The following is a 22712-nucleotide window of genomic DNA, read 5'->3' as shown; positions in this document are numbered from 1 at the left end:
TCAATTGAGAACCACAAGGGCCTTTATACGACACTGTTGAATATATTGCTGAGGAACGCTAAGACTAGCATAGGATCCACTTATGTTGCTATAGCAACAAGCAATAATGTAAAGCCAGCATGGTTAAAGAAATAACTATGTTTGAAGAAGCACTCAAGACATCTAGCACAGATTATGCTTTAATGTGTTTTTCTACTGGTTTTCAAATTAAACAGTCTCCATCATGGTCATCTACAAAAATGGCCTGTATTCACAAAGATTTTTATGATTAGGACCTGGGCCTAGGATGACCTAGGATCTGTTTGTCAGTAGGTTCATCATAAATAAGACAAACCAGATTCTAAATTAGCACTTACACTCTCAGAGGCTTTGTGAGTATAAGCCCAGATCTACCCATTTATTGCGGTCAGACCAAAACTCTTGTAATTCTATATTTTATTTTCTACACTACTAAAAATTCCAGCTGCCCTTTACTTTGCCAGCTTACGTTTACATTAATTTCACCATGCGACTTCAGAGATTCAAAAAATTTCAGATCCTATAATAACGAAATTTGAAAGAATTGCTTTTGGTTTTAATATACTTGTTAGAATTTCTTTAATGATCAATGCATTACCTCTGCTTTATGAGTTAAACTATTGCCACTGGCAATGAACACAGATGTGGGCACAGCTGCATGATGAGTATGCTCTAAAGTCTTTTTTTTTGCTTTTGAAATGATCTCAGAATAATAAAAGCAGCGTTCATCTCTGCTGTTCTAACTGATGGTCACCACATATTCCAGAAACCCAGGCCTTCAGCCTCGCCTGGTTCTCCAGTCGAATCACGTCATGTTTATCTCCAATAATTGAAGTCCCTGAAGACAAACCAGCATCAATGCCAACAGAGCCAACCAACTCTTGGCAGCAGCTCTGTAGATTTTATGTAGCTTGACCTGAGTCAATTCAATTTGTCCCATTAGCTTCTTCACAGGCACCAGTGACAGTCATTCTAGAATGATTTGGGAGGTAAACAACAAAACAATGGCAAATACACTGACACAATTACTGTTTATTATAATTGATACACTATTATTATTGTCTTTGCATTGTGTTGAAAGATCTTGTCATTGTTACAATCAGTCATATAGCTGTGCCTTGGAAGGGAATTGCTGTTTCATTCAATTTGTGTACAGTCACTCAGGACCAAACCTTGTGTCTCCAAAATGGAAAGGGAGATACAGGAGAAGGGGAAATTTTTTTAATAGAAATAATGGAAAAAGACTTTTCATTGAAAAAGATCAGTTCTATTCGTCCTCGTTTTATTAATTGGCATTTTCAACTTTGGTTAAAAAATTAAATAAATAAAATCAAAGTAATAAAAAAGATGGAAATATGTTATGCATGGACCACTTGAACCTGGACTGTGGGAGGAAAAAAAAAGTACTAACTCAGAAGTCTCTCCTGCCACCACACCTCAGACGTACTGGGAAAATATATTCTGAAACAGTCACTGGACCTGAATTCAATAGGACAATATGTCTTTCATTCAAGCTTCATTATTTAGTCCTTGTGACAAATACGTATGCAATAAAAAGTACCAGAGTTCACCAGTTAACATCAGGCCAGGGTATCAGCACTCCTCCTTTTCTTAAGTCAACATAATAGTCCTCTTCAGCTACAGATGTTGTTTCCTTGGCAACACTTCCAGACAGAACGCAAGACACATCCTTACCGGCAGCTGGACAACTGAAGTGTCGCATTACTGAGTTCTAAAATGCACGTATGCATGTAAACATTTCTATAATATAAACCTGGGTGGGTGTTTCACAAAGCAGGATTTCTCATTTAGCCAGATAATTTGAGTCTAAAGTCAAGCCAATAGGAGAAAGGTGTCCCATTGGACAGTCACTACTTGTGTCTCAAGATAACCAGCTATACTAAGAAATCCTGCTTTATGAAACAGCCCATATGACAAACATAAGGTGCAAGCTAGTAAGAGAGATTAAATCAAGGAACACTGAATTGTGCACCACAAGGCCAAGCCACTGACCTACCTAGTAAATAATGTCACCCAAAAACTAAACTTGGCCATCTAATCTGATTAATGCTAAAGACCTCTTGTTTGCCCACTACAGAGACAAACCAGTCAGGCCACTGAGATTTATCATTTAAGAGAGAATATGAAACATCTCTGAACTACCAAATAGATAACACAGATGTGTATGAAGAATCTAAGACAAAGACAAGAAGAAGGGAGAAGGAGGAGGAGGAGGAGGTGGCCTTCATCTGCCGTTCGCAGATCTATCTGCAGTGCATCTTTCTGCCTCCTGTTGAGACTTAGCTAACTACCTAGCTTTCAAACACCTTGTATGTGACAAGCCTAGAGTGAAAACATTGAACTGGTTAGGGTGCACACACCTGTAAACATTACCCTGATGACTGTGAGCTTGCTGGCCACCTACGTTAATACACTAACGTTAGGCTAAATTAACCAGGTTAGCATGAGTGTCAACAGCTACTGGCAGCCGGTTATTCTATCAGTAGTACACAAACACTGAAGACACCTGTCACCTCTAAGCTCTCGCTACATTTGCTACCCGCTTTTTTAGACAAAAGAGACTAAAACTGGTTGGTTAGTTGGTGACTCTTCACCAAGTAACACAGATTAAGTGCGCTTAACTGAAGCTAACAGGCTCAGGCCACCCTGCCATTTCGCTAAAAGCTAACTAAGCTAACTAGCTCAGCCTTAAAGCTCAGACCAGCCGGCTGACTACAAATAACATGATCTCTGATCGCTCATGACCACACAACACTGACCTCTCCGTTCAGGCTGGAGTCTACGTTCCCAGTGGTCAGAAAGCCCGTGCTGGAGGAGGGAGTCGCCGCGACTGCAGTGGCCCGAGCCGCACTCTGAGCCCCTGCCTTTCCTGCGGTGCTGCTAGCGCTGCTGCTGCTGCCTCCGCCGGCGCCCCGCTTATTCTTCCTCCGCTTGGCTCCCCGCTTCGCATCGGTAGGGCTCATGATTATGGTTTTTCCGCACAAATGACACAGACAGCTGTCCGTCCCCAAAAGGCGTGGCTTCAGCTGGGATGTCAGGGTTTTACTCGTGTTGTACGGTCGAGATTGAAGTGAATATTTTTGCTTTTTCCAGATAAAATCTGAGCGCTACCGGAGCTTCAAATTCCAATATGGCCAACTCAACAAGAGTTTACGCCCTTACGCACTGGCGTCAGCATGGCCGAGGAATCATGGGAAATGTATTTTCATCTGCGTCGAGATTGTAGTTAAAGATGCGTTTCGATTTTATATTTTATATTGTTGTATTTTTTTTTTCCAATTATTGTAATATTATGATTTTGATATTGTTTTAGTTTCAAAACATCCAGGTAAAAAAGGGCAATGTAATGTCACCTTTAAGTCTATTTTACTGGACAGAAACCTCAGGGGAGAGCTATCAGCGAGTAAATGCTGTTCTGTTTAATCCAACCCTAGAAAGGACACTGTAGGTTTTTTTTTAAGAAAGTTTCATTGTGAGGCCTCCTCACTTGAGAAAAAAAAAACATGGTTTCTGAATACTTGAATTTGTTTTCAGAGACGATGATGTTCGAGGAGTGGCATCTGAACATTACATTAATTCTATAAACCAGCTACTTTGTCTCTGATGTTTTTAGAAGGCAGTTATCATGCTGAAAGTTAGAGTCTGTTTTTCACAGCTCAAGGCCTGTAAGTCCACCTAAACTGCACATGTTTTCCTGCACCCATATGTGAAGTGAAACACCACATACACATTAGTAAGCACACACACACACACTAGGGGGCAGTGAGCACACTTGCCGGGAGCGGTGGGCAGCCCTATCTGCAGTCTTTAAAAGGGGATTCTGATTCTGGCAAATATAGATGCCCCTCTGAACCTAGTGAATTTCTAGTAGTAATGCATGAATTATGTAACTCAAATGGAAAATATTTTTGTGATTTTCCTTGTTAAAATGGCAACATTAGTATATATTTTGTAGTTATTGCTATGTCACAACATCATTTGACAACGGAACTGCAACCTGCAATGCACACAGGCCCTTATTCATCAAAATAGCGTACAGTCATATTTGATTGCAAAATTACCTCTGGAAGGACTGTGTGTAAATTTAAGTATAATAGTTGAATACTCTGGAAAAAATGCTTGATTTGCGGTTAACAAACCAAAACTATAACTAGTGTTATAACTGTAATACCAATATATGGAACAAAAACAGAAGTAAACAGTAACAACAATAATTAACAAAAATAATTTTCACTGTAATAATACTGTGTTTAAATATGATATTTTAGAAAACAATCTACATAATTATATCATTCCACCATCTTAAAAATAAAAGCATACAATGCTTTGTTTATTTTATTTGTATCCTTTCCAGTCATTGTCATTTTTAAACTTTAAATTTTGTTCAGTAGGGGGAACAGTGCACTTACTCCTTACCCTCAAACTTCAACCACGAGCACAGCCCTTAGTTCCCTACTGAAACATCTGCACGAATGAGGTCATCGGGGAAAAAAATGAGTAATTGGTAGGCTGGTGCTTGATTTTATGCACTGGAGCTGATTAATCATTTGAGCTCAAATCTTGTTTCTTGAACTTGAACTTGTTTCTGCCTATGTTTCAGTGCTTTTATTATGAAAATTTGATGAATAAGGATCATTGGGATTAATCCAATACACATGGACATGTGTATTGGTTTAAGGGCCTGGACATGTGTAATGTGGACTTGTTTAATGGACAAGGCCATAGTTATGATCCATGCATGAAAATGACCAACAACATGACATCTATCTATGCATGCAAGATTTAAGGTTATAGAAATGTGTTGAATAATACTTTTAATAAAGTAATAAAAGCAACAATGTTCTACTCACATGAAACATCAAAGTTCTTTGTCAGCTAATCACACCATGGCAACCCATTGTTGATAATCTTTGTGTGCTAAATATGAGTGAGTGAGTGAGTGAGTGAGTGAGTGAGTGAGTGAGTGAGTGAGTGAGTGAGTGAGAGAGTTATAAACTAGTTCCATGAAGTGCTTATTGAAATATTAAAGAAAACATAAAATGTTTTTTAAAAAAGCTTATAATTTCAAAAACAGTGTGAAAATGGTCGTGTCCAACGTGTCATGTGGCACTGTATTCATTAATCCCCATAGTATATATTGCAGATTTAAGTTCTATTGTTGTTGCCATATGACAACAATTAGATTTTATTGGTAAATATAACAATATATACCAATCAGGCATAACATTATGACCTATGATCCTTGTTTCTACGCTCATTGTCCATTTTATCAGCTCCACTTACTATATAGGTGCACTTTGTGGTTCTACAATTACAGACTGTAGTCCATCTGTTTCTTTGATACTTTGTTAGCCCCTTTTTACCCTGTTCTTCACTGTCCACTCTGTTAGATCTCTCTATTATATCCAACACTCCTACCTTGTTAGTCCACCTTTTAGATGTAAAGTCAGAGATGATTGCTCATCTGCTGATGCTCAGTTTGTGTTGGTCATCCTCTAGTCCTTCATCAGTCACAGGACACTGCCCACAAGACACTCTAGGCTAGATATTTTTGGTTGGTGGATTATTCTTAGTCCAGCAGTGACACGGAGGTGTTTAAAAACTCCAGCAGCACTGCTGTATCTAATCTACTCAGATCAGCACAACACACACTAACACACCAAGGTCAATGTTACTGCAGTGCTGAGAATGAGCCACCGCTCAATAAGCACCTGCTCTGTGAGGGTCCATGTTTCATTTTAAAACTTTCTGTGTATAAATATTGAATCATACACATATTCTGAGAGGGTAACAGAAGCCAAGCCACAGCATGTGATGCATGTGTGCATGTGAAAAAAGAAGTACAGACTACAACAGGAAGGCATGTGATCAGAAAAAAGTAGGCCAGTACTCTTTCACACAAGGCCTTCAATCTCCCAAAAGGAAAAAAAATCCAACTTTTATATTGTAGTCAGGCAAAAATAGATAAATAAATAAACAAATAAATACTGTTGCCATATGACAACACCATGTAATAAATTGTCACTCATATTATTCACAGAAAGTAGTCACAGTCCATTTTGCCCATAATTAGTACTTTTTTGAGTATAATTAAATCTTATTTACTTTCATTTTTCTTCATTTTGTTTCTGGTAAAGCATTTAGCAGCTTTAATTTGTATAGCATAGAATAAGCAAGTGTGAATTTTAATTTTTTTGTTCCATTGAACTCTGATCTGTCTATTTTAAGTAATGGAAGGCTTAGATAACACAACCTTCTTTTTGTATGGTGAATATTAACCGAAAGTAACTCAGTGATTACTTGAGTAGCTTCATATATATATGTAACTTATTTAGGTTTAAGTAGGTCTACTAAGTAGCCTATCAGGTATTTTTAATGACATTGTTTTGCATTCAAAGGAGTTATCACTGCAGTGGCAGTACTCATGTAGGAATCCTTGGTTCTCTTTGCATCCCTCTTCATTCCTTGCTTCATCTGCTATTTATTGATCCAGTAGTTCTGCATGCTGCCTATTTTTACTTCACAATAATCTCTTGTTTGTATCTTTTTTGTACTGTTTTCTGTTCTTTTTGTCCCTAGTTTTTCTTCCTTTTAAAAACGTATTAAATGTAATTGTGTACATGCTGCAGTAGCAGTCTGGCAAGTCCAACAGTAAAGAAAGGAGATGATATAAGATGCAATGGCGACCAAAATAAAATACAGGATAGACAACTACAATGAGAACTTTATTGTATTTCTCCTTCCACTTGTTTGACAACTCCCTAACGTAAAGTGACTTGAAGTTAAAACACAAGACGTCTAGCCTGCAGAGATGACACAGAAATCTAAAATGAGAACATGCTAAATCATTCAAAGAGATTATACTGTTGAGTTTTGAAAGATGAATAACTGGAACAGTATTGCAGTGCTTAAGTATTTTAACAACAGCTGAACTAATACACAGGACACTGTGCTAAATGCAAGTGTTACCCTTATACAGGCTTGTTAGTGTGTATGTGTTACATCTTTATGAATAGATACTAGTAATAAATCATGCAGCAGTTTTTGTTTGTTTATCCAGAAAACCAATATTTCGTAGAACTTACTAACTGAAACATACATTCTCAACTCAGAGTAACATATGAGCCTATCAGGACAACGTTTGCATCTTTTTTAAATATATTAGCAAAAAAGAGAAAATGAGAAAGAAATTCTACCAATTTTTCAAAATTTTAGCATAATTAATCATTGAGATGTAAAGTTGTTCAGAGTGGTTTGTGGTGAAATGGTTCATTGTAGAGAAACTTATTAGTAACTCATATTTACTTACAGTGGTGGTAGAAACCAGGGATTACGATGTCTACAAGGTAAATATTGACATTTAATTTACTATCCAAATTGAACCTTCACATGTCTTCTGAGATTTAATATGTGAATAATTGTAAAATCATGGTAAATCCACAAAAATATATTTTCTTGGGGACTATTTTGCCTTACAATAGCTTCAATGTATCTCTTTGCCATGAAAGTATTTTTTAAAAATATTTTTAAAAGATTTTATGTTAGAGACTAGAGAGAAACTACTGTTAAGCAATATCTCAGGCAACAGGCAGTAAACATTATTCTGTCTTAATATGTTTCTCTAGACAGAAGCATTTCACATTAAAAGCTCTCTGACTGACTTTGCTTCTTAATAATTTAAGTATTTTGAAATTTTGAAAGATTGGTGGAACTCCCCTTTAACAATACCAACATGTCACATGAAGGCATTGCAACTAATCTACTGCAAAATTACAGCAAGTTTCAGTAGGGTGAGGCACCACCTCCTAACAAATCCATATTCAGCCCTTCGCACGATTCAAAGGCAAACGATTCATCTCCTATGGTACATGGTCACTGAGTCAAAAGAATCAGTCAATCAACTGGTCATCAAAACTACAGACGGGCAGAAAAAAATAAAACTCGCTTTCAAGTTTCAACAGGACAAGTTTGCTGATAGGTTTTAAAAAACACTCATGTTCTTCTACTAGTCCGACTCAAATCGAGCAGCAGCTGTCCACACACATACACACGCTGTCTATTCATGATCATGATTAATAGTCACTCATGTGCCAAACAAGCCACAATAAATAATACAAATACAAAATACTCTAACAAAGGGTCGCTAAACAGGCAGAGGGACATCCTTCAAAGCACACATGTACATATATACAATCGATTAGACATACAAAACCCACCCTTCCTTCTTCCCCTGGAAGCAGCGATATAAGGGGCCCAAGCACAGCTGGAGACAATGGAAACAAAAGGGGAGAGCCATAATATAGACTTTTGACCAGGGTGTTTATTCACAATCCCGCAGGGCCAAAGAGTTTTTTCCTTCTCCAGTACACCTACTTCAGACGACCCTTTATTCAGCCCTTAATAAAAAACGATGTGTATCGTAACCACATCTGCTTTTCAAAAATGCACATTTTAAGTAGACAGTAATAGTAATAATAGCATATCAGTAGTCATAGTATTTCAATATCTCAACAAGAAAATATTTTACTTCGCTATGGAAAAAATCATTTATTGAGCACAGCTAGCATAAGAAATGATATGTACTTGAATGCTCTCTTTTGCTAGCTGGTGAATGTAAAAGGAAGCTAGCTAATGTTTTTGCTAAAAGCTAAAGTTAGCTACCTGGCTATCTAGATATCTTACTTCAGTTTGGATTTTTTTTCTGACTGAAAGGACAAAAAAACCTATCTTGGGGTCTATTTTGTGCTAAATAAAGATCAAATCAATGTTTTCTTTACAATTTTGTTCGAGAAATGAGGAAAGAGCTAAGCAAACACTAGATTGGTTGTATTTATTAGCCTAGTCTGTGGCTATGCTAGCAATCAGGATTGGTTCAGCACTGCAGGTTGTACGATATGCATAATGCATGCTGGGTATTGTAGTGAGAGAACACTGTCAAACTGATGCAGCTGAGGGATGCAATGCAGTGCTACGGAATGCTACATAACACAACAGCTAACATATTAAACTGTGGTTTTAGCAAGGAATGTTCTTTTAAGATACTACAAGTTGGCCTACAGAAGGATAAATGACATTTATAACCTGACGTATTTACTGATATGTCTGTGGTTCAATGTTGTACACTCAGTGAAAACAACTTCTTAAACTTTCCTTCTTAAACTTTGTATCTTATTTGTGTACCCAATTAAGTAAAATACAATGAGGTCTTCCCTCAGTCATGCCCATCTCTATTTATAAATAGGTGTGCAGGAGCTGCTGGCCCTCCAGGTTTGGGAGTGAACACTTATTTGCAAGAAAGCAATAGCTCCAGATCCAAAAGCTGGAGTAGATTTAAAAAGTAATGGAACATGTGCAGTTGTTTTTCTTCCTTCCTCTCAGTGTTACAGTTGTGTAAGCAGAGCTACTCCTCCCTCTGGAAGCGCTGGCCACAACCAGCATCTTCACTGCACTGAGGAGTAATGGGTGGGGCGGGGGAGGGTGAGGGGAGTGTGCCGGCTGTTTCAGAGGTCTCAGGGGTGGGGACAGCCTGAACCGGAGTAGCTCTGGAGGCTTTGGAGTCGTCGGACAGGGCTGAGGGCCGTCTCCTCCCCGAGCGTCTCCGTCTCCTCCCTCCTTCCCCTTCAGGCTGGGACGGGGCAGAGCTTTTAGCGGGCAGGGCAGTGCTGTTGTCCTGAGCACGACGGGACAGCTGGAGCTTTTCCTTATCTAGAGCTGTGTTCTACAGGGACAAAGACAAAGAGGTCAGCTCAATGTGCATACATGTGTATATATTACAGTAGGGTTGGGCGATTTCTTTTTCTTTTTAAAGTAATTTTTTTAAATTATAAACTGATAAAAAAAAGAAAACAAGACTTAATGCGCCATCAAATTGTTCAAAAAAGTGTATTTGCAGGTAGTAGGACTACTGAAAAAAGAAACAGCAAAAAGACAAAAGTCCCAGTAATAAATATCAAATGAGGATGGGTTGCACTGATTAAGGTTGTATAGATTAAAACATCTGCACAGCTTTGTATTTCATTCCATTTCTGGCACCTCCAATGGGTTCTATTAAACTTTAAGATAACTATCACTATATCATTCACATTCCAAAAAAGAGATGCTCATAAATAACAATTGGTAGTCTTTAAGAATAATTTGCATTATAATTTGGCTTTTGCATTTCCTGCAGCACTCTGTGATGGCCAGATGTGTTGAACTTTAAGGAGAATTCCATCAAATTTTTAAAAATATCTGCATAGTCGTGTCGTTAAATCAATCAGAGTGGTTTCATGTGAAATCCTCAGTTCTAAGTTAGAACTGTTCACAAAGTTGGTGATAGGAACCTGACATCTATAGAGTTTAAGGCCACTGAAAGTAACATCACAGAATGTTATTACGTACACCACCTGCTGCCTGAGGCACTGTTGTATCATAATTTTGAGATAAGCTTTGGTCTAAATTTACTTTTAAACACACATCCATCACTGATTTATACATGCAAAACAGATGTCACAGAAAATAAAATTTTCTTTCTACATTTTCCACTATATTCTCATCAGCATTACTTAAGGAAGAGCACATGTAGACCACTCTGAATGATTTTGTTTACATCATAATGATTAAATTCTGCAGTCCCTCTCTAAATATCATAAAAGAAACCAACCATTTTCTTTTGGAATTAATCTTGTAGTTTGTTCGCACACTTAGTCCACTGTAATCTTTCATGTACTCGGCGCTTCTTCTAACACTTCATTAATAGTTGGTTAAATCTCAATCTGACTCAGGGATGGCTTTTTTTGCACCATTAAATGTACATGTGGGACTAAGCAGCAATTCCCATCTCAGCGTAACACAATATAATAATATAATATAGTTAAATCGCCCAAACCTAGTGTACACACACACACACAGAAAAAAGGAAAAGAAATCTCAGATTGGAAAAGACAGAGAAAAACAGAGAAACCTGTTATGATGTGGAAATGTGAAGATAGAGACAGTTTGAAGCTTCAAGCTTAAAAGATTCAATATTGTTGATCTTATGTCTACTGTTTACTATGTGCTTTATTCTTTGCCTGCACAGAAAAAAACAGTGTCATTCATTCCAAACAACTAGGGTAAATGTTAATAATACTGTAGGACTAAGTATTTTAACAGTGGGAGATGAACAGAACACAGGTTAATATTACTACGGAGAAAGAGAAAACACCAATGAAATTCCTGACAGACTGATTCCTGAAACAGACAGTTTATGTTTATTGCCACTGGAATAATGCTTCATAATATCCTCACCTTATAAAGCTTTATAATAAGCTATTATTAAACGATGTATTACCCATGTAATGCTAAAACATTTCTAAACTATAAGTAATCCCAAACACAATCAATGATATTGAGCTCTGGACTCTGGGGTGGTCAGTTCACTGACCACTGTTCTGAGAATATCAGCAGCTTCTTTGTTTAATTTGTAAATGTTCTTATTTTTCGTCTATTTTTTTCTTAGTAAGGACTTAAAAGCTACACATCCTTTTCTGTGGGTCCTGGCCTTTTAATGAGTTACAGATGGTTATTAAATAAACATAAAGAAATGTTTAAGAATTAATAAATCTTTTATTTATTCTTCATTTTGTTTTGTATATGGGTTAATTCTTTAAGCAATAGTGTACAAATGTTTTGCAGCCACATTTTAAACATTAATAAGTGGTTGACACCTCATCTAAAATGAATAGCTTATAAGGCGAGCTGATTATAAAGCTTTACCGTTGTCATTGTTTCACTGTCTAATTGCCCATCTTTATAAATAATCATTGGTGTTTTGATCACTTCTCCTCAGTTTTAGTGGGTGTGTCTAACATGGAAAAGACAGAAGCAGCAAGTAAGAAGCATAGCAGTTAGTGTTAGTACATACCATTGCCTTGGAGCTACGCAGAGGATAGCAATGCCGAGGGAGGGGTGCAGAAGCAGAGGGACAGAGACTAGTCTTACTCACAGAACACACACAACGTATGCAGCACACACATTTCTAGTAACCCATAACACTTTAGCTGGAGGACATGTTTTATGAACTGAATTAGATTAAATTGGAGTCCTTCAACAAAAGTGTGACCAAAAATGACACACAGATCTATGGTCAGATTCCATCTAAAGGTTCCTGCTTGGAATAATGGAAGAGAAGCAGGGTTTGAGCTATAGAAAATGTATACTAGCTATAGGATAAACTACAGGATATCTCAGGATATAAGGGTGAGAATAACCACTTTATAACAGATGATCAGATCCTCCTCAGTAACTGCCACTTTGGCAGACAGAGAAGGATGAGTAGGCATTGTCATTTTTAACTTATGTTTTCTATATTTCCTTTGAGCCAAATAGAAAACATTGAATCCAAGGCAATTTTGCACTTCATCAGCATCTCTCTGTCATACAGCCTTCAAAGGCAGAAGTTTTGCTGTTATTTCATGTTTGACCACAAGATAGCAGCAGAGCACACATGGTAAAAAAAAGTCAAAAGGTCAAAATTTTCCCCAAGCTGATCAGCCAAGACATGTTAGAAATCTGAGGTTTACTTATTTAGTTTTGCACTGGAGCTGCAAAGCTAATGCAGCTGATAAGTAAGAACAGAAGCTTATACCCCACCAATTAGGACTGTGCACACCGCATTGCCTCAATTCTGAGCTGTTAAAGCTGCACTTTATAAGATTTTTATTTTGTTAAAACTGAAAAAGAAGTCAAACTAGAAATATAATTCTGAAGTCAGGAGAAAAAAATGATGAGTAGCCAGCAACATCTGAATTATAACTGTGTAAATAAATTTGGATTAACTATTAGGCAACAATGTCACTATTGTCATTTTTATTTGTGTATTAGAAATGTCTATTAAAAACCATTAATAAACAAATTTGAAACCATGGAGAAGCCTTTATAAGGTTAGCATTATTGTAAAGTGGTACCATAGATAATTCACCTACATATTTGGAAGACACGTCCTTCACCAAGTTTTGAGTTCTCTTTGAACACTCTTTCAATGGACTTCACATACAACGCATCATCAGCTTCGTCCTCTCAGGGAAGGGGTCTAAAGTACAGCTCATGTAATAAAGTGTTTTTCCATCCATTGTGTGCAATCACAATCATTTCCACTAGAGAGGTCTCCAAATCCCCAAAACCTACAAAGTTTACCATTAAGTAGTTGTACTCGTAATCATCAGATTCACCCCCTCGGGTAAGGGGTCTGAAGTACAACCCATGTTATGAAGTGTATGCAGTAATTTCCACCAGAGAGGTCTCCAAATCCCCACAACTTACATAGTGTACCTTTCAGTAATCTTAAATAGACTTATGTGGTTTCTGAAAACAATTTTCTATTAATTTGTCTATTTTTTCTGTACTTTTTACAAATAAATGCATGTCATAAAGTATCAAAGCAAGTCCTTTTAAAGCTGTGTAACAATTTGAGTTGGTTTGATTCCAATTTGTAAAAATTTAGGCAGGTGGTTTGCACAATGCTAATTGGTGTTGCATCATAGCCGCACGTTTCCATCGCTGGTTATCTACATTAGCCTCATAGCTTCAGTACAAAACTAAAGAAGCAAACTTCAGACACCAAGAATGTCTTTTTTGATCTGCTACATTTTGGACAAGAGGAACACTGTGTATATTTAATGTTTCATCATTATTCACTATTCACCAATATCGACCCTTGTTCAACTCAGTTTTAATACACTGTGCCTTGGAACCACTATTGCTGTCAAATCACTGGACTGTGTGACAGAGACAGGCAAACAGACTGCAGGGTTAATTCTTCAAGCACTGAGTAACTTTGCATGCCAGAACAAACTGCAGTGCAATAGCCTGAAAGAAACGACACCGCAGCACAGGCGATAGGACAAAGGCTTTGGCAACTTTGAGGAATTTGAAGAGGACACACAGATGCATGGAGGGTGAGATGAGATGAAGATGAGGTTTAAAACAGACCCTGTAAGTGAGGTGTCCAGCTCCAGTCCTTCAGAATCACAGCACTGCACACTGCAGTGTTCTTCCTGCTCAAATATAACTGATCTGGCTCATTACAGAACTACCAAAACCATCATGAATCATTGTGTTAGAGCAGGTATAACACTAAACAGTCTGGTGCGTGGATTAGAAACAGAACAGTGCATGAAAACAAAAACTGAAAAGGAACATTGTTTTTCACAGAACTGAAAAAGGCAACAAAGCAGTGAAAACATTTTACTGGTTAACCTTCTTATTGCATTCAGGTTCATTTTCATAGAACTTTTTTTTTTTCTGGTTTCTACTCCAGTGTTCTACCCCTTCTCAAGCTGATAACTGGTTAGAAGACAAAAAATAATGAAATTCTTTTGACATTCACTCCCTTTTTAAGGTTTGCAATTGCTGTGTTCAAGAAAATAAAAGCAATTTGGTTGCGTCTATGCATATACAATGCTAGTACATATTAATTTCACAGCTTTCAGATAATTAGTAGCAGTTCGATGTAGGACACTGCTACTATTTACAACTATTTTGAATTTGCTGTTTCTGTGATGTCACAAAAACCAACACATTCACATATTTCTGTCTATATAGCAGTTTAGCTCTGCCTATTCACACTGAAGTTATAAGGGGTGTTTCAGCCTGCTTTGCGAGTGAGGCACAATGTAGGACAGCCAATCAGATGAGTGATCAGTCTTAAAGGCACAATGACAAAAACAGCCTGTTTAATTCTAAAGAATAAAGAAAGGTGTGAAAATAGTCATGCATGTTGTTTTCGCTACATTAAATAACATCATTGTTATAACTGAACCTCAATGAAAAAAATACAAGAAAAAAAGTAACAGGCCCTTTAAAGGTGAGCATCTCTAGAAAGCTAAAGAAAACATCTCTAATCAAATTAACATCCAGAATGCCTCATATTTCAAAAGTCTCAAAGCTGACAGGTGGTCAAAAAGTTTAGAAATATATCATTACAGCATATTATTAATCAATCAATAACTTCCTAAAATACTGAAAAAAAATCTTAGAAATACCTTCTTCTAATGTTGATCAAATTTAAATTCACACCATGTTCATTACTGGAGTCATTACTGTATAAAAAGTAACAATCATGACTGAAGCATATTGTTATTGTTATTAAATTTGGGCTACTAGCAATAGTAACACCAAATAAGTCAATGTAGCACTTAATCCCTAAAATTTCAATCAGAATGAAAGAATAGTTATTAACCAGTTCACTGCATTTTAATAACGTTTTCACTTTGGAACTTTTTTTCCCCTGTTTTGGTTACATTCTATGAAAAAAATCTTGTTTGTTTGCAGTTTTTGTTCTCTTTTTTTGTTCCACTTTTTGTGTCTGTTAACCATTTCTAATTCCTGCTCTGGTGCAGGCGGTGCCTTCAGGACTAGATGTGGTCAGCCCTGCCCTGAAAGAAATCTTGGCTAGGCCTCGTAGTCTGTGAGGTCAGGAAGAGAGCACTGCAACAGCGTAAAGCCCAGAGGTTTCATACTTCAGTCAGGCCACACAAGCTTTTAGTAAAGAGTTTTGCAGAAGGAGATGTAGATTTGGAGTCAAATACCCAGAATCCAGCAGGGCGCTTCTCCTGGTCCTGGGACGTAGGGGGAGGGGTGTAGGAAAGGGCTGCAGATACTGCTCTGGCCTTATAGCTCAAACTGTCAAATGAGATTGAGGTCAGTAAAAGTCCAGCAATGCCCCAGAGATTCCTCTCCATTCATGCCATCTTTACTTCTCTGAAGAAAAAGCCAGGGCTTACAGGTCTTAGAGAAGTGTCACAGGCCTTTAAAAGCTGGACTGAGTGGTCCATTTTTCTCCTCTTCTCATAGAGCTTTACTTTACTGTAATTACAGATGTGCTATGGGAGGATCATATCACATCAATGTGGAAAAATAGTGAGGTTTAACCCTTAGAAGTCTATAGTTACTGTAGTTCTGCTTTTATGTTCTGTTTACCTAATTATTTCAATATAATTACATGTTATGTCTCATTTACAGTCAATTTATATTCTGCATAATCAGGATTAAGTTTGCACTTCTGTCAAATAATGTCAGAAAAGCAAAACAAGGCTGTCCACACAGCAAGAACATTTAATTAGATTTATAATGAATCATAAGAAATAATCTCTCCTTTCAGTCTAGAATCCATAGTTCCACAAAGGGCTGCAACACACATTCAATAATATTTAAAAAATAGAATAATCTAGCTGTTCAGAGCCAGATCAGAGTTGCCAGATTGGGCAGGATCAGTATTTTGATGCAAGTAGCTATGAAATAATTATATAACACATTTTTTTTTGCCTTTCATTTTAATTAAGTTTTATTAAAAAGCAAAATTAATAAATAAATACAGTTTATGATGGAAACAACAAATACTGAATATAGTTGATCAAATTCACATAAAAGCTTGTTTAATATTGTTGCAAACTAAAAGAAATATGATAAATTATAATGGAAGTGAATTTACTGAGTCAATAATGAACACCCTGAAAAACATGCTCAGGAAAAAAAAGTTCTAAACTGTACTATTTTGAGATGTTAGCCTTCAAGGTATGTCTTTAGTGCCTTTAATCAGAGAATATAATTCTAACACAGTCTGTTGCACTTCTTCTGTTTTGACTCCAGGCTTTTTATTTTACTTTCCTCCTTAAAAAGGAAAAAAAAAGGTATAAATATCCCCTTTCCCCTTGCAAACTGAATATAGTGTACCTTTACAACTAATGCAAGGTCCTCCATTGTAGATGTGGGACCACTGTTGTACATCTATTCATTGCACCTTGCAGGACTAAACTGTATCTGTGCAGCGCCTTCATTCCAGATGGGGAGAATAATGTCATATGACTTGATATGACTACTAACTGTTACAAAACTGTAGTTACAAAACATGAAAGAGGGGAGCAGATGCTGCTGGACTAATGAAAGAATGCACTCCTTTATCTTAGAAAAAGATGAACGGTTGTAGGCAAAAGTCTGGCCACCCCTGATCAAATGACATGTTTTGTTGATGTTTTTATGAAGTGAAAATAAATGAACACATCTTCAACAGGGAACATAATTGAATATGGTATTTTTTGTGTTATTTTTGTGCATATGGTATTTATGGTGCACCCAATTTCTATTTCTTTGCTGATTTTAACCAAATGGAAAAAATACAACATCAATATAAAATGTACTATAATTTCTGCACAGGTCATATTTTCCCCAATATGTTCAATTTGGCAAATAAACAGTAATTGTCCATTAAAATTTGCAGAAGTGTGTTCACTGTAGAGGATAAGAACTTCTGTTCAGTTAAATAAAATTGTAAATTGACCAGGGCACACAAAGTTTTGCGTATAACTGTGACATTAGACATAAACAGACTGGATAAAAGTGCTCAAAGTTGATTAATAGACATGCACTGAGTGGTAAATAAACCCTACATGTATGGTCTTTTAACACTAATGTTGTTCATTTACAGAAATACAATGTAAATTCCCAAAATAAAATATACAGACATTACTGCTATCCTTATGCTAAAATACTGTACATCAGAATAACTAGTTGAACGTGTGGAATTACAGGACAAGTAATATTAAAATATTAAAATGATTATATAATTTTTTTTTACAGATGACATCTTATGATGTCAACCTCCTAAATTCAAAGAAAACAGCACTGAGAAGCAGCTCAACATTCAACATTTTTGTTCTTTATTTGAAATAAGTGGAAACCTGGCTAATTACAACAGGCTTTACTTACTACCAGCAACAACTAAGACTTCTAAGGGTTAATTCATCAGCTGAAGTGACTTTTCAGTAAATATTATGGCTTGATTTTGTCCTTAAGAGTTAACGTGTTCTGATCAGTATACAGTCAGGAAGAAAGGTCTGTGAGTCGATGCTATGATGGAGGTGTTGGTGGTGCCAGGACAGACTGCATGTGAGTGTGAGGAGTGTGTGAGTGCCGTGAGCATGAGAGAAACCGGACGTCCTGTACAGTTGAACAGGGGCAGGAAGTGAGGTCATGAATGCTTGAGGACGGATATTTATGAGGATACACAGGGAAGGAAATGACTGAAATGCTTCACCCACAATCTCTCCCTTAGTGACAGAGAACAGTGAGACCATACTGACAAGGAGAGGATTATCACTCAGTCAAAAAGACCATATTTCTACGACAGACAAAAAAAGCAGCACTCGACAAGATGCTGTCCGGTACTGATTCATAATGCAGTAATCTGTAAAGCTCTAGAGCTCTGTGGGCATGTAGCACTTACATAATTTACTCTGTGGACACAGATTAAAGCGCAATTGATTTTTATACAGCCAGTGTTCGTCTGGAGGCGGCAACGTCTTCGGGATTTCTGTACCATTTTTGATCTCAGACTTAACTTTGCACGGTTAGAATATGTATTGTTAAGCCCAGTTCGCATTGATCTGACAAGATGAGATGAAACAGCCTTCTGATGCTTTAAAAGGCAGTTTGATCAGCATGGATTCTCGTTTGTCCAGTCTGGATCACAGAGATTTATAAAGTTCTGTTTTAGGCCGTTTTAGAACTTTCTCTATATCATACAGTCAGAGACTACTCTTCATTTGTGTTTTCAGTCGAAGATCCATTCAGTCATTTATTCATTTTTCAGAGGAAAAAAAGGCTCAACAATTATGCGTAACCTCACATTTTCTCAGGATTATTGTGTTCACTCTTTTCCTTTGTTACAGCATCCATTCATTTTTAGGAGACTAAAAATGCAGGGATATTTTTCTACACCTCCAAAGTTCAGTCTTAGAAATTGATTATGCTTTCTGCTTCTCAAGCTCCAAGTAATCTCAAATACATGCAATGATGTCAAGGGGTTGGACATTGGGGTGGTCAGTCCATTGCTCTGAGAACACCAACAGCTTCTATATTTGATGTGCAAATATTCTTTCTTGCTTTGTCTGTTTTCTTATCTCAGTAAGGGCCTCTTAGCACCGACACTTCATTTCAGACCCACATGCTGTCAGGCTTCTGAATAAGCTGTGAAGCTGTGGGCCCTTCCCCAACTACCATTTTCAGTCAGTCACTTTGTATCATATCATCTCTGCTATGGACAATAACACCTTAACACTAAGCCACTTTAAAGAACAACAACACAGTCACTCAAGTCACTTTAAAATGTATACAGTCTCTATGTCTTGTGTATATTGTCTCTAGACTTGTGTATATTTCTGTAAAGTGATTACCTAAGCCTCACCACAAGCATTTCAATGCATAAATGTCTTGACATGTTATGCAAATGACAAATAAACTTGAAACTTGAAACAGTGTTGAGTGGTTTTCTCACAGTCAAAGGATGGACAGAAACCCCTGGGGATGTTTTAATACTTGAAGCAAGAGCGGATTTTATCAGATCTGGACAGTTTTGGTGGTCTACCAGATCTTACACATAATTGGCAGGAGTTGCATATTCTCTATATGTTTATGTCATTCTTTGAAGAGCAGTTTTACAGCCATTTTTTTTTGTCTAACTTATCTTCCTTTGACTTTCCTCTTCCTTATGTCAGTGGACTATCTCCTATCTACCTTCTATATCCAATTTCTTCATAAATATCTCCTTATAAATAAATAACTTGTTTTGTAACTCACGTTTTAACTGGAAATTAAATAAAAGAAGGAGCGCTTTGACCTTTGCACTGTACTCGTATCATTTGTCAAAGAAATTTGGATATTTGAGTGCATGTCCGAGGGCAAAAGTCAATGAAAATTTGAGGGCATAACAGAAAAAAAGTGTGTCTTCTACCTTCAGTTGCTGATAAAGATAAACTCTAGAAAGTGCAAGTTTATTCTTCAGTTTCTAATTGTAGTACATATTATTCAGTAAACATTCTGAAACTAATATGTAAATTACATATAAATGAAAGTGAGAATTTGAATATACACACCCTTAGAACCGAAGTGGCAAATTGGGATGTTGACAGAACTGCCAATCCATTAAGTTGATTGACTGGGCAAACAGAGAGATATTTCTCATTGTTATCCTTATTTAGCCACTTTGAATAGAGGGACTGATTCAAATCACTTTTTTTTCTGTTGTAATTTCTATGTTCTTAAACTTCACTTAATTAAGTAGCTTCATGAGATGCTTCTAACAATGAAAAACATGTAAACCTTTTCTCACAATTTGTTCACATAATAAGTAAACAAATGTTATGATGAGTTTGGATAACTACATATCCACCTCCCTCACCTCCCTGATGGTACTCCCCTAGGTTTGTTTCAGAAATACGGCTGGGAAATATTGCTACAGTCATTGCTTGAGTATGATTACTGGGTTTTATTAACAGTGTTCTTCAAAACAGTTTGTGTTTAATTACATTCCAAAACTCATGTTGTCTCATCATGTCAGATAAGTGTGAACTGGGCTATAGAGTCTTCCTCAGACTGAGCAGTAGATGCAAACAACTACCACATTCTGCCACTGAATACAGTCAGGTCCTTTGATTATGCAGATCAATACCAGCACAAATATGTGTGGGTGTGTGATCTTACCATTATAACAGACACTCCAGCGGAGGTGTTGCCCTGCTTTTGTGCAGAGGTAAAGTGCTTCTTCAGTTTCCCTGTCACTTCCATCTTCATGTTGTTTTCCATAGCAGTGTCCTCCTGATGCGCATTTATAGAAGGCTTATATATTGACAGCAAAAAAACAAAACCAACCTCACACTAATCGTTCAATGAACAGTATTTGACATTTACAGAAGGTCCCACTGCAATGGCAAATTTATGTGGAATTAATCTGTATATTTTTCATTGAAACAGCAAATTAAGTATAGTTTGCTAATAAATGAGAAGACACACGCTCACCGTGACCCAGGGATGACACAGAACATCTTCTGCTGTGTATCTGGCCTCAACATTCACTTGGAGCATCCGGCCAATCAGCTCCTGCAAAGCAGACCATGTGACAAGGTTGGTATTTAGAATGCTTAACTTTTATGACTTCCACAATTAACGGCCGTTCTTAAAGTCAGTTGACTAAATAGTGAATGTATGAATTAACCATTTATAACACAGCAACTATGTAATACTTGAAATTCAGACAATGTTCTATTTATATAAAAATATCTCAGCCAAAAAGAAAAAGATGTCAGTTACTTCTCTCCTTCTCCAGGGGAACACCCCTGGTCATTCTAATGCACAATTTCTGCACATTTTAATGCACAATTACTATTCATTTGCTAAATTATGCTAATTGAGAAAAAAAACATGAAATCTGGCTTAAGGCACATTCTATGAGCATTAGTCCAGTATTTTTTTCTTTTTTCCCATTTTTTCCCACATTTTTGAAAATGTGCTGAAAATGCCATATTTACATTGATCCCTTCAGTTATTTTAACTTAAATCACGTTATTTGACCAAGAGTATTCAAACTTTCGCATGTAACTGTACAAGATAATTCTTGTGGGGCCTTCACTTAATCTAATTAGAATCCATAGTAGAAAAACTTGGTGACCAACATGACCAGCATATTCTGGAGGGTGGTATGCTGGTCAGCAGTATTGGAAGGTGTTAAGCTGATCACCACCAAAAAAAAAGCACATGAAAAGTACTATATAAATAAAAATGATTATTATTATTATTATTATTTTGTGTTTTGAACGCTGGTATGCTGGTCAACCAGAATGAACACCAGCTTAACCAGCACGAGACCAGCACTGGACCAGTCCATGCCAGTCCATGCTGGTCTAAGTTGTTGGTTAACAGGGATGAAAATTTCTGCAGACAATCATAAGAAATTTTGCTCTAAATGTGGGTGAAAACATAAAAATATTAGTGTGGAAACAAACTTAGTGAGAAATCTAAACCTGTTCTGAACCTGACTCTTCATAAAGGCAGAGCTCAAAGTATACTTGGTGTGCTTGGCTGCATTGTCGACGAACAGTAAGCCTGCTATTAGCACAAAGCTGTATCATAAGTTAGCAGGTCTGAAAAGTCTCCTCAAAAGACTCCAATTAACCATGTAGATGTGCATCGAGTGTGTGGAGAACATATTACCTGCAATAAAAATAGACCTAATCTGCTGCAAAGGAAAAAGAGCTTCATTAGCTCATGATGAGCAAGCTTGCTTTGCTTGTGTTACTGATTGTCCTTCAGTTGAGGACAGACGAGAGGAATTTGGGGTGAGTGTTAGTGGGGATGTATCCTTGTTCACGGTGGATTTTGGTGCAATCCAGCAAGCTGTAACAAGCTGTCCCCAGATGTCTATTCTCATTATGACATCACGTCTGGCTTTGTGACTTGCTAAGCCTGGCTGTTCCCGAGACAGGATTTTCGTATTTGATCAAAAAGCCTTATTTTCAACTACAAGCCAACTAATCAGTCCCACCACAAAGCACTGATCTATAGAATCTTTACAGATTTTTATGGAACTTGTTTAAATGGAACACCATGTTCACACTGTACTGTAACTGTAACGCTATGACTGATTAGTCATCTTATTGGCTTAGAGCGGACAGCCCTGGTACTGTCTCTAATATGATGAATGTTGGAAATAAACCATGCTGAGCCTTCACTGGATGGAAGCCCTACATACATTAGTGAGAGAAAGATGAAATTATTCTATTGGAGCTTAACGATGAACAGTAATAATGCTCCATCCGAAATAAGTTCATTTGATTAGCTTTGATTAAAGACTATACATCTGAACATCCTCAGAATTTTTATCT

At 37.0% G+C, this 22712-nt stretch overlaps 2 protein-coding genes across 3 annotated transcripts in view; both read right to left on the bottom strand.

The window, feature by feature from the left end:
* Positions 1–3187, bottom strand: part of fam193a (family with sequence similarity 193 member A) — a 32311-nt gene extending 29124 nt beyond the window's left edge. For both annotated transcript variants that reach the window (XM_017701457.2, XM_017701458.2), the window contains exon 1: positions 2799–3187. In XM_017701457.2, coding sequence (XP_017556946.1) covers positions 2799–3002 — 204 coding nt within the window. In that variant the 5' untranslated portion in view covers positions 3003–3187. The remainder of the gene's footprint in view (positions 1–2798) is intronic.
* Positions 3188–6745: 3558 nt separating this feature from the next.
* Positions 6746–22712, bottom strand: part of dclk2a (doublecortin-like kinase 2a) — a 93639-nt gene continuing 77672 nt past the window's right edge. Inside the window, 3 exon segments of the mRNA XM_037538640.1 lie at positions 6746–9757; positions 20536–20649; positions 20851–20931. Of these exon segments, the coding sequence (XP_037394537.1) occupies positions 9440–9757; positions 20536–20649; positions 20851–20931 (513 nt within the window). The 3' untranslated portion in view covers positions 6746–9439.

The sequence above is a fragment of the Pygocentrus nattereri genome, chromosome 5 (genome assembly GCF_015220715.1).
Source record: "Pygocentrus nattereri isolate fPygNat1 chromosome 5, fPygNat1.pri, whole genome shotgun sequence".
Classification (NCBI taxonomy): domain Eukaryota; kingdom Metazoa; phylum Chordata; class Actinopteri; order Characiformes; family Serrasalmidae; genus Pygocentrus; species Pygocentrus nattereri.
The sequence above is the reverse complement of the archived record's forward strand: the minus strand, read 5'-3'. Positions and strand labels throughout refer to the sequence as shown.